Below are 15,740 nucleotides of genomic sequence, written 5' to 3' on the forward strand. Positions count from 1 at the left end.
CAGGGCGCCGACTACGCTGCCTCGGCTGTAGGACACAGAGGAGAAAAGCAACCTTTGTTCCCAAGGCTGTTCACCTCCTCAACTCCTCCTAAACCCCCCACCCGGGCTTGTGCCCTCCCCACATGGACTGGTGAAGCCGTTTTTGTTTTTGTTTGTTTTTGTTTGGACATGGCCCTGTCCTTTGTAATGCTGCTGCTATGTGCCCTCAATTGCCCCCTGGGGACAAATAAAGTTTTTTTGAATTTGAATTTGTATCAGTACTTGGTGTCAGTTCTAGCGGAGTGTAGTCAGTAGGCTGTAAGGTTACAGGTTGATCCTGGTGACCTTTGAGCTATAGAGTGAAAGACATATCTCTTCTGTTTTGGACTTGAGACGCTGATTAAAGCCTTATAGCCATGTGAGTTTGGCTCATTAGCTGTTTTATCTCTCTAAGTCTTAAGGAAGCGTTCCACTAATACACCTGAATGTCCTGGAGACCACAGAGGAAGGTAAACGGACCACATCCGAGGAAACATCTAAGCAGCTGAAGGGATCGTACTTTATAGGTTCCTCTGTGAGTAATTAAAGACTTATCCCTAATTCAACTTTAAATCACTTAAATATAAAGTGAGAAATGTATTCAATCATACATTAATTATCCTTCAAGAGATTAACGTAGTGGTGATCAGAGTCCTGTTCTACTCTGGGGCTAGTTGGTATAGTAACGTTCTATCCTGGGATGAGGTCCTTATAGTTATTTTAATGCTGGGGTTAGGTGGTAATATTAATGTGTATGCTGGGGTTAGGTGGTGACGCTCTGTCCTGGGTTTAGGGCAGCACCATGAGGAGGAGATCGGGGTCGGAGGTTCTCCTGTTCCTCTTGTGTTTTCTTCTCCTCCTCCTGTGTGTTGGACTCCTGGCGGTGTCCTGGCTCAGCCTGCGACCGGATGGTAGGAGCAAATCACCCATTAAATCACTAAATACTAATCAGATATAACCAGAAATAACTCATATAATTGACCAAATATAACTCGATACAACCAAAAATAACTCACATAGAAATATGACTCATAATACAACTAAACATAACTCATGATCAATATAAATAAGCATAACTTGTATCTAAAACAACCAAATATTACTTATTTATTACAACTAAATAGACCTGGTGAATAGAATGATGACGAGGAAGGTTTCTCCCTGGTGGTCTTCAGATAGATCGCCGTTGGAGGGTCGCTTGACGATCACAGAAGGAGTCATCTTCACTGACGACTTGAAGAACTCCTCTAGTCTTCAGTTTAAGGCCCTGGCCTTTGACATCCAGCTCCTGGTAACTACTCCAACTCCAACTCCAACACGCTGCAGACAAGCCTCAATGTAGCTCCGCTTCTTCTGTACAGTAGTCTGTTTGTAGTCACTAATTCTTGGTGTTGGTTGGGTTCAGGGACACACTGAGATTGTATTTCGGTTCCTAAGGTGAAAATGTTAAAGTATCCCTGCACTACAACACTCAAAAACGCAATCTCAAACACCTCATACCCATAGATGTTCTGCTGTCTCAGACTGCAGTATCAAGGTCCACATGACTAGGACTGACACATCAGCTCTGTTTGAGCAGTTTTCTCTCTTATGTGAAATACATCTCATATAACACCAGACCTCTGACCCCACTGACCTGTGAACCTGCAGGTGTCAGACGCCTTGTGGAGAAACGGAGACTACGCATCCTGCCAGGTCACGACCTTCAGGTCAGCTTCATGTTTACACCTGATATAATATCATCATTGTAATGTCATTAGAATAATATCATTATTATAACATAACATATCGACATATCAATATTTGGGGTATCAGTAATGTATCAATAGAGTATCAATAGAGTATCAGTATAGTATCAGAATGTAGGGTATCAGTAGAGTATCAATAGAGTATTAGTATGTAGAGTATCAATAGAGTATCAGTATAGTATCAATAGAGTATTAGTATGTAGGGTGTCAGTAGAGTATTAATAGAGTATCAGTATAGTATCAATAGAGTATCAGTGTGTAGGGTGTCAGTAGAGTATCAATAGAGTATCAGTATAGTATCAATAGAGTATCAGTGTGTAGGGTGTCAGTAGAGTATCAATAGAGTATCAGTATAGTATCAATAGAGTATCAGTGTGTAGGGTATCAGTAGAGTATCAATAGAGCATCAGTATAGTATCAATAGAGTATCAGTATGTAGGGTGTCAGTAGAGTATCAATAGAGTATCAGTATAGTATCAATAGAGTATCAGTATGTAGGGTGTCAGTAGAGTATCAATAGAGTATCAGTATAGTATCAATAGAGTATCAGTATGTAGGGTGTCAGTAGAGTATCAATAGAGTATCAGTATAGTATCAATAGAGTATCAGTATGTAGGGTGTCAGTAGAGTATCAATAGAGTATCAGTATAGTATCAATAGAGTATCAGTATGTAGGGTGTCAGTAGAGTATCAATAGAGTATCAGTATAGTATCAATAGAGTATCAGTGTGTAGGGTACCAGTAGAGTATCAATAGAGTATCAGTATAGTATCAATAGAGTATCAGTGTGTAGGGTACCAGTAGAGTATCAATAGAGTATCAGTATAGTATCAGTGTGTAGGGTATCAGTAGAGTATCAATAGAGTATCAGTATGAAGGGTCTCAGAAGGGTGTGTGATGTCATGGATGTCCAGCAGGGGGAGTGTCTTGGTGACCTTTGACCTTTGGTTCCATGGACCTGTCACAGCCCAGCAGGTGCAGCAGGAGCTGAGGGCGGGGCTTCAGAGCCCTGGCCCTATGGTGATTGACAGCAGCAGCATCCAAATTACAGGTAGACACATTATCCAAACCAGCAGCCAACCAAAACACGTCAATCTACATCACAGTGTTCTGGAAGTAGTGTGATGGATGTTTTATTACATTCAATAATATTATTTTAGTTTGCCATGATATTATCTAGGTATATTAGAGTGTCGACATTTACCATGTGTATTATGTTGTGGTGGAGGCTACAATGTCCAACCAAACTATCTGGGGGTGGCAGTTCAATTCCACTGTTTTTACATTGATACATGAACCATAGTTGAGGGTGCTGCTGATAACAGACGGGTTAGGGTTATGGGTAAGGGTTGGTTTACGGGGTTAAGGTGAAGGGTAAGGGTTACTTTAGGGCTGCTGCTGATGAAACACATCGTCCTCAGAGAGAGAAGAGGAGACCACAGCTCTGCCTACGCCAGGAAGCAGTTCAACAACGGCTGGTGAGCATCTTTATAGCCTATAATATAATTAATTGTTCTCATTTTAATGCTCTTATCAACATGGAGAAGTGCATCGGCTTGCCTTGTGCAAATGTTTTTTTCGGCATGACACGTACATTGGCATATACTGATCAAAACAGCACGATACAAAAAAAAAGCCTATTGTGCAATTAAACGATGAACATACAAACATATTAACCCTTTTTTTCTTTTTTTTTAATGAATAAATAAATTGCGTTAATCGCGCGCTAATTTTTTTTTACGCCGTTAAAATTAGTTTGCGTTACCACCGTTAATAACACGTTTAACTGACAGCACTAATCATTACCTAATGAAATGGCATAAAACTATAACATATAACATATAACTATATGTATCTCCACATGAATTAACATATAAAATATATTAAACAATGTGGAGGTACGTATATGTATAAAATATATATATATAGCCATGTAATGTGCATGTGGTACCTGATGGGGGCGATGTTTCCTCAGCGTGGGGGTGCCCCTCCGCCCAGAGGGCCTGTGGAGATCTGGCCCTCTGTGTCCCAGATGTCTTATTTTGCGATGGACTGCAGAACTGTCCCAATGGCTTTGATGAAGAGCAAGAAGTCTGCGGTAAAACAGGGTTAGGGGGTTGTGTTAGTGTTAGGGGGTCTGGTTGTTATTAGGGGGTTGTGTTAGGGTTAAGAGGGTTGGGAGATGGTTAGAGTTTGAGGGGTTGGATTATGGTTGGGGTAATATAGCCAATATTTGGTTTGGGTTAGGTTAGCATGAGGGATGGGTTATTATAGATATATTGTCAATGCTAGATTAGCTTCAATGCTCAACTCCATAGGAAAAAATTAATAGAACGTAGACTGAAAGCTGATCATGTCATTCGAACATGACGATGAAATCACAGGATAGTTGCTTGTCTCCACAGCAACAGCATGTGATGGACAGTTTCTCCTGACGGGATCAACTGGATCCTTCCACGCGGAGTCGTACGATAGCAATACTCAGTGCCGCTGGGTTATACGGTACCTGCTGGCTCTCTACTGTCTCTCTACTGTCTCTCTCCTGTCTCTCTCCTGTCTCTCTACTGTCCCTACTGAATCTCTACTGACTCTACTGTCATCTACTGTCTCTCCACTGTCTCTCTACTGACTCTACAGTTATCTGTTGTCTCTCTACTGTCCCTACTGAATCTCTACTGACTCTACTGTTATCTACTGTATCTCCACTGTCTCTCTACTGACTCTACAGTTACCTGTTGTCTCTCTACTGTCACTTTACTGGCTCTATTGGCTCTCTCAGCTGAATCGTTCCATTTCTCTGCACATATAATGTCTGTACTTTCTTAAATGTCTCTACTATTTGTACCGTATCTTCAATCGCTACTGCCTCTCCACTGAACCTCCACCATCTACTGTCTCTAGTGTCTCTACTATCTCTACTATACTGTTTCTCTGCTGTGTCTCTCTTTCTGTGTGTACAGTGCGTTGGTGTTAATAGCAGGAGAATGTCCCTCATCATGGTTCTTCTGCCGATGTGTTTAGGGTAGAGAAGGGCTTGTCCGTAGAGATCAGCTTCCAGGGGTTTGAGACTGAAGAGGAAACCGACGCACTGAGTCTCTATGAGGGCGTCGGGACAGAAAAGCGTCTTGTATGTAAGTACAGTCACAGAAGTATGGAAGTATTTTCAAAAATGCATTGAGCTACGGTCTACCTACAGTCTATTGTCATTCATCTACTTTCGGTGTTCTGCTGTTTATTGTCGACTTCTGTCTACCCCCAACGTTTTTCACTCTTCTTATTTGGGTCAAAGATGTGCATTTACAGTAATAATCTGGACGTTTATTACTTTAAAGGACGATTTTTTTGTTAATTAACTATCTATTTCCGATGGTATTTGAGCATCAATATCGATATAGATATATAGATTTGTAGATATATAGATAAAACATCTTATTGTCAATCCCAGCTGTGCTGTCAGGCTCCGCCCCCCCAGGAAATGTGTGGCTTCTTCAGGACCAATCAACTGTTCTGTTTACTTCTGATGAGTACAACAACCTGCCAGGGTTCAGAGCCACATACAAGGCTGCCGACACCTCCAACCTCAGCGGTAAGGTCATCATACTTGAAGGGGACATATTATACCACCAGGTGCGAGTGTGATTAGCCGTTACAAACTGCTTCTGGCATCACAGGTGGGCATGTACACCTATATATATTAAATAACATAACATAACAACATATAATATAACAATATATTCTAATATAATATTACCTCATCTAATACAAGCTTATGTAATATAAAATAACATAATATAATATAATGTAACCTAATCTTACATGAACTATGCATCATTTATAACTTTCATATATCATTTTCTCCAGATGAGCAGAAGCTCACCTGTTCCTTTGAGCAAGGCATGTGTTTCTGGAGGCAGAACCCAGCAGAGGGCAACTCCTGGATTCGAACCAGCGGCCAAACCTTCCCCCCCCTGACTGGGCCCAGCTCCGACCACACCCTTGGCAACTACTCAGGTTACTATGGCGACAGCCTAGGTTACCGGATGCTAAGGGGAGGTTATTATGGGAGGCTTGCTATAGGGCAAGCCTCTTGCTAGGGTTGTTTTTGGGTTGGACTGTTTTAACCAATGCCGACAGAGTCTCAGTTTGGACCAATTACAGGTTATTACCTTGTGACGCCAAGGAGTCCGAGCCAATTAGAGAGCAGCTACTACATCTACAGTCTTCCCTTGACTCCGCCCCCTCAACCCATTTGTCTCAAATTCTGGTAAATTATTCTGTAAATTTCGAATTTCGAAATTTGAAATAAATATAAAAATATACATGAATGTTTAATCTAGTTACCATATTTGTTTAGGTACCACATGTTTGGTGAACATGTATATAGGTTGAGGGTGCTACTCAGTGAGCTGCCATCATCTAAACCAAACATTACGGCATCCTCCACTATCGTGTTCCAAAGAGACGGTAACTATGGAGACAACTGGAACCTGGGTCAGGTGACCCTTAACCTAACAACGGAAACCATGGTTAGCACCAGAAAGACTCAGTATTCATTTCACTTCGACACTTTTATAACCATTTATAATAAACTATTTAAAGATTACAGAGTGACTCTATGTCTGACATAATGACATCCTGTCTCACAGAATTACTACCTATACTTCCTGTCTGATAGAATGACTTCCTGTCTGACAAAATGACATCCTGTCTGACAGAATTACTACCAATACCTCCTGTCTGCCAGAACAACGTCCTGTCTGACATAATGACTTCCTGTCTGACATAATTACTACCTATACTTCCTGTCTGTCAGAATGACTTCCTGTCTGACTAATTGACTCCCGGTACTTCCTGTGTATCAGGTCGTGTTCGAGGCGCTGAAGCGAGGCGGTATGAGGAATGACATTGCTCTAGATGACATCATCCTGACCAGCGGCCCCTGTGGAGAGGCCCCGCCTGAACCAACCAACGTCCCTCCACCAACTACACCACCCGTCATCCCTGGTACTCACTAACCCTAACTTACCCTAACTTACCCCTGGTTATTAGTTACCGACCTTAACCCGTTGTTTGTTTTCCTCAGCTGACTGCGGGGGACCCTTTGACCTCTGGGAGCCCAACTCCACCTTCAGCTCTCCGAACTTCCCTCACAGTTACGGGAACAAAGCCAACTGTATGTTAAAACTACAGTAACATCACTAACTGTATGTTAGAACAACAGAAACAAAGCCAACTGTATGTTTAAACTACAGTAACATCACTAACTGTATGTTAGAACAACAGAAACACAACCAACTGTATGTTAAAACTACAGTAACATCACTAACTGTATGTTAAAACTGCTGAAACAAAACCAACTGCTGTTAAAACTACAGTAACATCACTAACTGTATGTTAGAACAGAAACACAACCAACTGTGTTTAAACTACAGTAACATCACTAACTGTATGTTAGAACAACAGAAACAAAGCCAACTGTATGTTAAAACTACAGTAACATCACTAACTGTATGTTAGAACAACAGAAACAAAGCCAACTGTATGTTAAAACTACAGTAACATCACTAACTGTGTGTTAGAACAACAGAAACAAAGCCAACTGTATGTTAAAACTACAGTAACATCACTAACTGTATGTTAGAACAACAGAAACACAACCAACTGTATGTTAAAACTACAAAAACATCCCTAACTGTATGATAAAACTACAATAACATCACTAACTGCATGTTAAAACTACTGCAAAATAGCTAATTATGTTAAAACTACAATAACATTGCTAACTGTGTGTTAAAACTACAGTAACATCACTGTATGTTAAAACTACAGGAACATAACTTACTGTATGTTAAAACTACAGAAACATCAATAACTGTATGTTAAAACTACAGAAACATCACCAACTGTATGTTAAAACTACCGTAACATCAACTGCATCGAAAGTACACGGAAACAAAGCCTATTTATGTCAAAGCGAGGTGGATATATGAGTATAAAAGGGTCATATAGCGCTAACTCCCTTGTTGCTTTGCGGTGGAGGCCTGTGGACGCTCCATGCCAGAGAAGGGTCATATAGCGCTAACTCCCTTGTCGCTTTGCGGTGCAGGCCTGTGGACGCTCCATGCCAGAGAAGGGTCATATAGCGCTAACTCCCTTGTCGCTTTGCGGTGCAGGCCTGTGGACGCTCCATGCCAGAGAAGGATGGAACATCCAACTCCACTTCCTACACTTTGATGTGGAGGCCACCTACGACGTGGTAGAGGTCCGAGATGGGTCGGGGTCGGACTCCAGGCTCCTAGGTCAGGTTTACAACAATCTAAATGAGGATTTATATGATTATGAATGGCTTAATATTGAATTTGTGTTGTGGAATTCACTATTTACTAATACTTTGTTAATGCCTGAAAGTGGCAGTTTTTTCTGCCTTTCTTACAAAGTGCTTCTGAATTTCTTACCAAACAAATAGAAAAGTAAATCCAAAGGCATTAAGAGCGGCAGTGGTTCTCCTCCCAGGAGTCTTTACAGGCACCGGCAGACCCGCCCCCGACCTGGTCTCCACAGCCAATCAGGTGACAGTGAAGTTTGTGACAGACAGCAGCGGAGCGGGTGGAGGGTTCCAAGCCAACTTCACCTCCGGGTTGAACATCGGCTCTCCAGGTTAGAAGTTCCACTAGTTCACAACTAGTTAAACAACTAGTTAAAAAACTAGTTCAACAACATGGTACTAGTTCAGCTCTGGTTTGAACTTCGGCTCTCCAGGTTAGAAGTTCCACTAGTTTACAACTAGTTTAACAACCTGTTACTAGTTCAGCTCTTTAAAAGCTTTTTTTTAACAACGAGATGCAGGCTCTCCATTGTTGTATTGGGTAGGGCTACCCTTTTTAGTAGGCTTTAACCGGTTTATCCATTTATTAAAATCACTATTATTCATCATTACTTAGGTGAGCCTTCCAAGTACATTTACATTTAGGGCATTTAGCAGACGCTTTTATCCAAAGCGACTAACATCGGTTGAAACACCGACGGCAGAGTCAACCATGCTGGTGATCGAACTAGCAACCTTTCGGTTACAAGACAGCTGCTCTACCTCCTGAGCTAAGCCCACCCCCGAGTAGGAGGTTTCAAGTTAAGAACTAGTTAAAAACTAGTAGAACAAGTCGTCCTTCTATCTTACCTGGTTGTTTCCTCTCAGAGCCATGTGAGGAAGGCCAGTACCAGTGTCTCCTAGGCGACTGTATCCATGGTAATGCTCTTTGTGATGGTGTAGTCGACTGCCCTGACGCCTCTGATGAAGCAGACTGCGGTGAGAACAGTTTCTACGTAAAACACGATTCTAGATGAGAATATATTCTAGATTTGATAAAGATTCTAGTACAAGAACCAATATGTACAAACATAGGAGATAGGATTATTATTATTCAACTCATCTGATCCTGGTTCTACTTGTACTTTTCTAGTGCACATGCCAGTGTTTAACACAACAAGGCGTCTTCAAATCCAGGACCAGGACATCAACTACACGGTTTGCTCTCGGGACTGGAGCCAACACCTGTCGGACTTCACCTGCTCCTACTTGGGGCACAGGTATGAACCCCTTGCCTGGACCACTGGTAAGAACCCCTCACTCACCTGGACAACAGGTAGGAACACCTCACTCACCTGGACAACAGGTAGGATGACTCACCTGGACAACAGGTAGGAACCCCTCAATCACCTGGACAACAGGAAGGATGACTCACCTGGACAACAGGTAGGCACACTCACCTGGACAACAGGTAGGAACCCCTCAGTCACCTGGACAACAGGTAGGATGACTCACCTGGACAACAGGTAGGAACACTCACCTGGATAACAGGTAGGAACACTCACCTGGACAACAGGTAGGATGACTCACCTGGACAACAGGTAGGAACCACTCAGTCACCTGGACAACAGGTAGGAACACCTGTTGGAAAGAAGACTTCATAACGGACTGATTCTGTTTGCAGGTCGGGCCAAGCCGTCTCGGTACCAGCAGTGAGGGAGGATTCCCCGTTTGTCAGCATCAACATCAAGCCCAACAAAACACTGGAGCTTAACATGAGGTTCACATGAACAATGACATCACCACAACATGATATAAACCATAACTGCCACCATAATCATAAACATAAGCTTTACCATAGCCTAACATAAAAAAAACAGTAATCATCACATAACATACTGACATTTACCACAACATTAACCTCCTTTCACACCAGGACCATAAAATTACCATCAGGAAATTAACCATAACTAATACTTTATAACTTTATGACTTTTCTGTCTGCTATGTAGTGAAACCTGTGTTGGAGAGGAGGTAATTTCACTGAGATGTGGGAACCAACGTAAGTGAACTGTTCTGTGTTACATTTCATAGTTGTTCACATTAATCAATCTTCAGTGTTCTGAAACTAAACAGAACTCCTGTCTTCAGCTTGTGGTGTTCGTCTGGTACCGACCACAACCCCTCACATACCGTTGGAGACACAGGACACAGCAGACCAACAGGTCGGTCAAGGTAACCGTCCATTACTCCTATTATTATTATTTATCAGCAACCAGGGTTATTCTTTCTTCTCCTATGATCCTCTCCTTGTTTCCTCTTCTTGTCTCATCTACCTCCTTGTCTGTTCCCCTAGTGAATTCTCACTAGGGGAGGACACTAGAAAGGACACTAGTCTTCTCCTAGTGTCCTTTCCTTATGTCCTTCTCAGTTTCCTCTCCTTGTTTCCTTTCCTAGTGACCTCCACTTTTCTATTCTACTACAGTCATCTCCTTGTCTCCTCTGCTAGTGACCTCTAGTTGTCCCTTCTCCTGGTTTCCTCTCCTTGTCTTCTTTCCTAGTGGCCTCATCTTGTGTCCTCAGCTAGTCTCCCCTCCTAGTGCCTTCTCAAAGTGTCCTTTCCTAGTTTCCCCTCCTAGTGCCCTCTCCTAGTGTCCTCTCCTAGTCTTCCCTCCTAGTGTCCTCTCCTTGTGTCCTCTGCTTGATGCTCTGTCCACTCATAGTGTTCCATCATTGTAGTCATATCCTTTCAGAGTCCCCTCCTTCTATCCTCTCCTTGTTTCCTATCCTAGTGTCATCTCCTTGTGTCCTGTCCTAGTGTCCTTTCCTTGGTTCCTCTCCTAGCAAGTGTCAGAGTGGTGGGAGGGGTCGATGCGTTGAAGGGGGCGTGGCCATGGATCGTCTCTCTTCATTGGCGGAACCGGCATGTCTGTGGAGCCACGCTGATCGACCCCCATTGGCTGGTTACCGCAGCTCACTGCGTCTACGGGTAACTAACCAGCCTACTTACTAACTAACCACTAGGAAAACATAGCCTCTAGATCCCTGGACCTTCACTTGATCCCTAGACCTTCACTTGATCCCTGGACCTTCACTTGATCCCTAGACCTTCACTTGATCCCTGGACCTTCACTTGATCCCTAGACCCTCACTTGATCCCTGTACCTATACTTGATCCCTGGACCTTCACTTGATCCCTGGACCTTCGCTTGAGCCCTAGACCTTCACTTGATCCCTAGACCTTCACTTGATCCCTGGACCTTCACTTGATCCCTAGACCTTCACTTGATCCCTAGACCTTCACTTGATCCCTAGACCTCCACTTGATCCCTAGCCTGACATCTGCAGACCAATTCTCAAATGCACATTAGTCTGGAGCCTCTTAGTTCACTTTTGATATCCGAGGGCCTTTATCAGGAGGTGCAGGACAAAACACCAAATACGGAGGCAATCGAACAGACCTGCAACCAATCAGAGCAGCGAAACATGAAACATGTGACATGCAAGCGTCTGCCATCTTGGATGCTCCCATAGGGGGCTCCTGTACAGTCATCATATTAAACCCGCCCAATATCAGGTTAAGGTCTGCTGGAAATCTGTCTCAACGGGCAGGGGGCCGGACGCATATGCCAGAGCAAGAGTCTAACTGCTATTGGCAGTCTTTAGGAATCCTGCCCTAGTTCCGGACTAGGACTCATTCGGGTGGCAACCGGACAAAATAATAGTAACCATCATAGTACATGAGCTACCCTTCATTTTCACTTCCAGGAAGAATATCCACGTGAACCTGTGGAGTGCCGTGCTGGGCCTGCATAGCCAGGGAGATCAGAGCTCCCCTGACGTCCAGCCCAGAGGAGTGGACCAGATCATCATCAATAACCAGTACAACAAACTCACCAAGCAGGCCGATGTCGCCATGATGCACCTCGAGACTCCAGTCAACTTAACTCGTACGTCCCCAGTTAAGCCGAACTTGTAGTGAACCTAACTAGTAGTTCATATAACAAGTAACCATTGTGTATCATTAAGTGTGTTGTTGTTTTGTAAGTTGTGTGTATATCGCGTAGATGTGGTGCAGCCAGCGTGTCTCCCAGAAGGGGAGGAACCCCCAGCAGGGAGGAAGTGTTTCATCGCTGGGTGGGGGTACGAGGCTGAGCAAGGTGACGACCCACACTGATCATCGTTCACTATGACCCGCACGAATATGTAAGGGATAATGTACAGAACGGACACCAACGTGAAGCGGAGGTGTCTTGGTTCGACCTGAAAGGGCTTATTTTTCGATAATGACCGGCGTTCTGTACTTTATGCCGCTTATTACATTCTTGGTCAGCAGAGAAATAGTTTGCCAAAGACGTTGATGTCGCTTATAAACGGAATACGCTCAGGTTGATAAGTTACCGGACTATTTGCAGAGTGATACGAAATACATGAATCCGAGGCAAAAAATCCACATTCCTTGACCAGCGTTCACTATATGCTTAGCAACGGTCAATTATCAAAAAAATAATTGACCGCCGGAAGTCGGGAAGGCCCATTCAAGTGAAGTGCATTCTACAGCATTAAGAAGAATGTAATAGTGTGTAATAAATATATATACCCACTAATCCATCGTGGTCTAAACCGACTTAACCTAATCCTGGTTCTACAGGTTCCCCTGTGAATGTTCTCCAGGAGGCCCAGGTTCCGCTGATGGACAGGAAGCAGTGCCAGCAGCAACTTCCTGAGTATAACATCACTTCCTCCATGCTGTGCGCCGGGTTTCCTGAAGGGGGGGTGGACTCCTGTCAGGTAACTCACTTCCCTCAATCAAAACTATGTTGGGTTGAACTAGGGTAGCCTAGCCTAACCTAAGCTAGGGTTGGTTATCTAGGTTAGGCTGTGCTCGGCCTGGTTAAACTGGGCTAGGCTAGGTTAAACTAAGCTAAAGGAATTTGGCTCGGTTAAACAATCTAGGATCAATTAAACTAGGCTAGACTAGGTTGCACTAAGCCCTGCTAGGCTAAACTGGCTAGGTAAAGATAGGATAGATTAAACTAGGTTTAAAAATGGTGACGTTGAACTAAGATAGGCGAGGTAAAAGGTGAACATAGATTCAACTGGCTAGGTTAAGCCATGCTAGGTTCAGGTTAGGCTACACAAGTCTACATTTAACTCGGCTAAATTACATTAGTTTAGGCTATGCTAGGTTAAATAACGGTTATTTGAAGCTACGTTAAACTGCGTAGTTCAACCTTAATAGGTTGAACTACGCTAGATTTAACTATACTAGGCTAGATATTGCTAAGCTACTGCCAAGATATTTGAAGTTATTTGTTATTTTATTGATTCGGTTCCCAGGGTGACTCTGGAGGGCCGCTCATATGTGAAGAAGATAATCACTGGGTCCTAACAGGTACAGACACACACCTAGCCTAGCTCCTCACAGATACACACCTAGCCTAGCTCCTCACAGATACACACCTAGCCTAGCTCCTCACAGATACACACCTAGCCTAGCTCCTCACAGATACACACCTAGCCTAGCTCCTCACAGATACACACCTAGCCTAGCTCCTCACAGATACACACCTAGCCTAGCTCCTCACCGATAACCACCTAGCCTAGCTCCTCACAGATACACACCTAGCCTAGCTCCTAACAGATACACACCTAGCCTAGCTCCTCACAGAAACACACCTAGCCTAGCTCCTCAAAGATACACACCTAGCCTAGCTCCTCACAGATACACACCTAGCCTAGCTCCTCACAGATACACACCTAGCCTAGCTCCTCACAGATACACACCTAGCCTAGCTCCTCACAGATACACACCTAGCCTAGCTCCTCACAGATACACACCTAGCCTAGCTCCTCACAGATACACACCTAGCCTAGCTCCTCACAGATAACCACCTAGCCTAGCTCCTCACAGATACACACCTAGCCTAGCTCCTCACAGATACACACCTAGCCTAGCTCCTCACAGATACACACCTAGCCTAGCTCCTCACAGATACACACCTAGCCTAGCTCCTCACAGATACACACCTAGCCTAGCTCCTCACAGATAACCACCTAGCCTAGCTCCTCACAGATACACACCTAGCCTAGCTCCTCACAGATACACACCTAGCCTAGCTCCTCACAGATACACACCTAGCCTAGCTCCTCACAGATACACACCTAGCCTAGCTCCTCACAGATACACACCTAGCCTAGCTCCTCACAGTTAACCACCTAGCCGAGCACCAAAGAGACAACCACCTAGCCTAGCTTCTCACAGGTACAGATACACGCATACAAACTCATACACAGTAACAATACACCGCCATTCAGTATCAATACTGGCACACACACTGCTCAGTGAGTCCCAGGTCGTTAGAGCAGTCTAAACGAGCGCGTTCTTCCTCTGTGGTTCAGGCGTGACTTCGTTCGGTGTGGGCTGTGGACGGCCCGGGCGCCCTGGGGTCTATGCCCGGGTCTCCGCCTTCACTCCCTGGGTCGCCCGCACCAAGCGCTCCCGCCTGCCAGCAGTGACATCACTTCCTGTCACCCGGGACCGATCCTAGATAAGTGACATCGGCCCACCACCTCCTAGGAACTTTTTGAAGAGTGGTACCCCCAGCCCCTCATTTAAAGACACACATGTTCAAGCTCTGCAGAATCACAGCCTGATTTTATGTGTTGTGAGCAGGCTGGTTGCTGATGAAGTCATGGGGAGCGTACCTATGTTCCCCGGGTCCTATGTTCCCCGGGTCCAATGTTCCTCGCTTTGTATGTGACCGGGGACAAGAACCCTGTGAGCAAATCTATTTTTAGTAGGATGGTAGGGGCAAGTACCGCTTTTTTCGCCTCAAATTCGCCTGTGATTGGTTAGAATGGCTCTCCTCCGATTGGTTATGGTTAGCGTTAGGTTAAGGGCTAACCCTCACCCTAAACCCTAACCCTTACCCTAAACCTGACCCTAACCCTTTGCACCCGGGGAACAAAGGACCTGGGGAACATAGGGATGACCCCAGGTCATGCTAGCTGACTTAACAGAAACTGATCTGACCGTTTGTACTGTGATGTACTTCCTGGCCCAACAGGAACTGTTATCTGAATGAAAGAGTAGAGCCGGCAGCATATGGCTAACCCTAAAATTGAGTATGTTAAGGTCATCACTAACATGTACCATGTTAGGTTAACAGCTAACCATAAACCTAATCCAAGATTAGCGTTCACATTAAGGGTCAACATTTGATCAAGGTTCCAACTTCAAAAAAATAGTTTAAAAGAAAATGGGACAAATAAAATGAATCAAGTTTTGACTCCAGTTGATTGCAGTTTTTAATAAAAATCCTCATTGTAAAAGTGAAGTGATTAGAGGTGGACCGCGGGATGGAACTACCTATCTCACCTCCTAATTAATGTTCCCTAAGAGAGGAACATAAACATGTTGAGCCTCCTGCTCTATGTCCTAATGAAAAAATTGGGATCAATTCATTCCTTAAAATTTATAATAACATTTTCGCTATCCCTAAAGAAAATAAATGTTATTTTAAATCAAGTTTGAAAACATAGTTGTCTGTATTTGAGCGTAAGACTTTACATTTCTATAATCTCTTTCTCTATCTCTCTCCCTCTCTACAGAGAGGGATCTGTATATATACATACATACATACATACATATATATATAAATCTATAT

At 43.8% G+C, this 15,740-nt stretch overlaps 1 protein-coding gene across 6 annotated transcripts; it reads left to right on the forward strand.

Moving 5' to 3' along the window:
• Nucleotides 1-250: 250 nt before the first annotated feature.
• On the forward strand, nucleotides 251-15,596 carry tmprss15 (transmembrane serine protease 15). Of its 6 annotated transcripts, none has more exons than XM_056595554.1 (28): nucleotides 251-553; nucleotides 786-929; nucleotides 1,194-1,309; nucleotides 1,669-1,727; nucleotides 2,681-2,817; nucleotides 3,188-3,244; nucleotides 3,742-3,864; nucleotides 4,172-4,268; nucleotides 4,788-4,897; nucleotides 5,212-5,352; nucleotides 5,628-5,777; nucleotides 5,901-6,030; nucleotides 6,121-6,292; nucleotides 6,629-6,770; nucleotides 6,850-6,939; nucleotides 7,940-8,065; nucleotides 8,280-8,423; nucleotides 8,959-9,069; nucleotides 9,224-9,350; nucleotides 9,755-9,850; nucleotides 10,083-10,132; nucleotides 10,222-10,305; nucleotides 10,915-11,059; nucleotides 11,839-12,020; nucleotides 12,138-12,230; nucleotides 12,722-12,861; nucleotides 13,411-13,465; nucleotides 14,473-15,596. In XM_056595554.1, exons 2-28 carry the CDS (start codon nucleotides 821-823, stop codon nucleotides 14,619-14,621), a joined length of 3,135 nt encoding a protein of 1,044 aa, XP_056451529.1. In that variant the 5' UTR covers nucleotides 251-553; nucleotides 786-820; the 3' UTR covers nucleotides 14,622-15,596. The 6 variants fall into 6 exon arrangements, with proteins under 6 accessions (XP_056451529.1, XP_056451527.1, XP_056451528.1 ...); XM_056595552.1 differs by having other exon boundaries at nucleotides 812-929; XM_056595553.1 differs by having other exon boundaries at nucleotides 817-929.
• Nucleotides 15,597-15,740: the final 144 nt, after the last annotated feature.

This window comes from Gadus chalcogrammus, chromosome 7 (genome assembly GCF_026213295.1).
Source record: "Gadus chalcogrammus isolate NIFS_2021 chromosome 7, NIFS_Gcha_1.0, whole genome shotgun sequence".
Classification (NCBI taxonomy): Eukaryota; Metazoa; Chordata; class Actinopteri; order Gadiformes; family Gadidae; genus Gadus; species Gadus chalcogrammus.

What these genes read in the sequence shown, in the direction of transcription:
- tmprss15 (XM_056595549.1), top strand. Translation starts at nt 465, where the DNA reads ATGTCCTGGAGACCACAGAGGAAG. An exon ending in CAGTGCCGCTGGGTTATACG is followed by an intron (nt 4,269 to 4,787) that starts GTACCTGCTGGC and finishes CGATGTGTTTAG; the next exon opens with GGTAGAGAAGGGCTTGTCCG. An exon ending in ACTGAGATGTGGGAACCAAC is followed by an intron (nt 10,133 to 10,221) that starts GTAAGTGAACTG and finishes TCCTGTCTTCAG; the next exon opens with CTTGTGGTGTTCGTCTGGTA.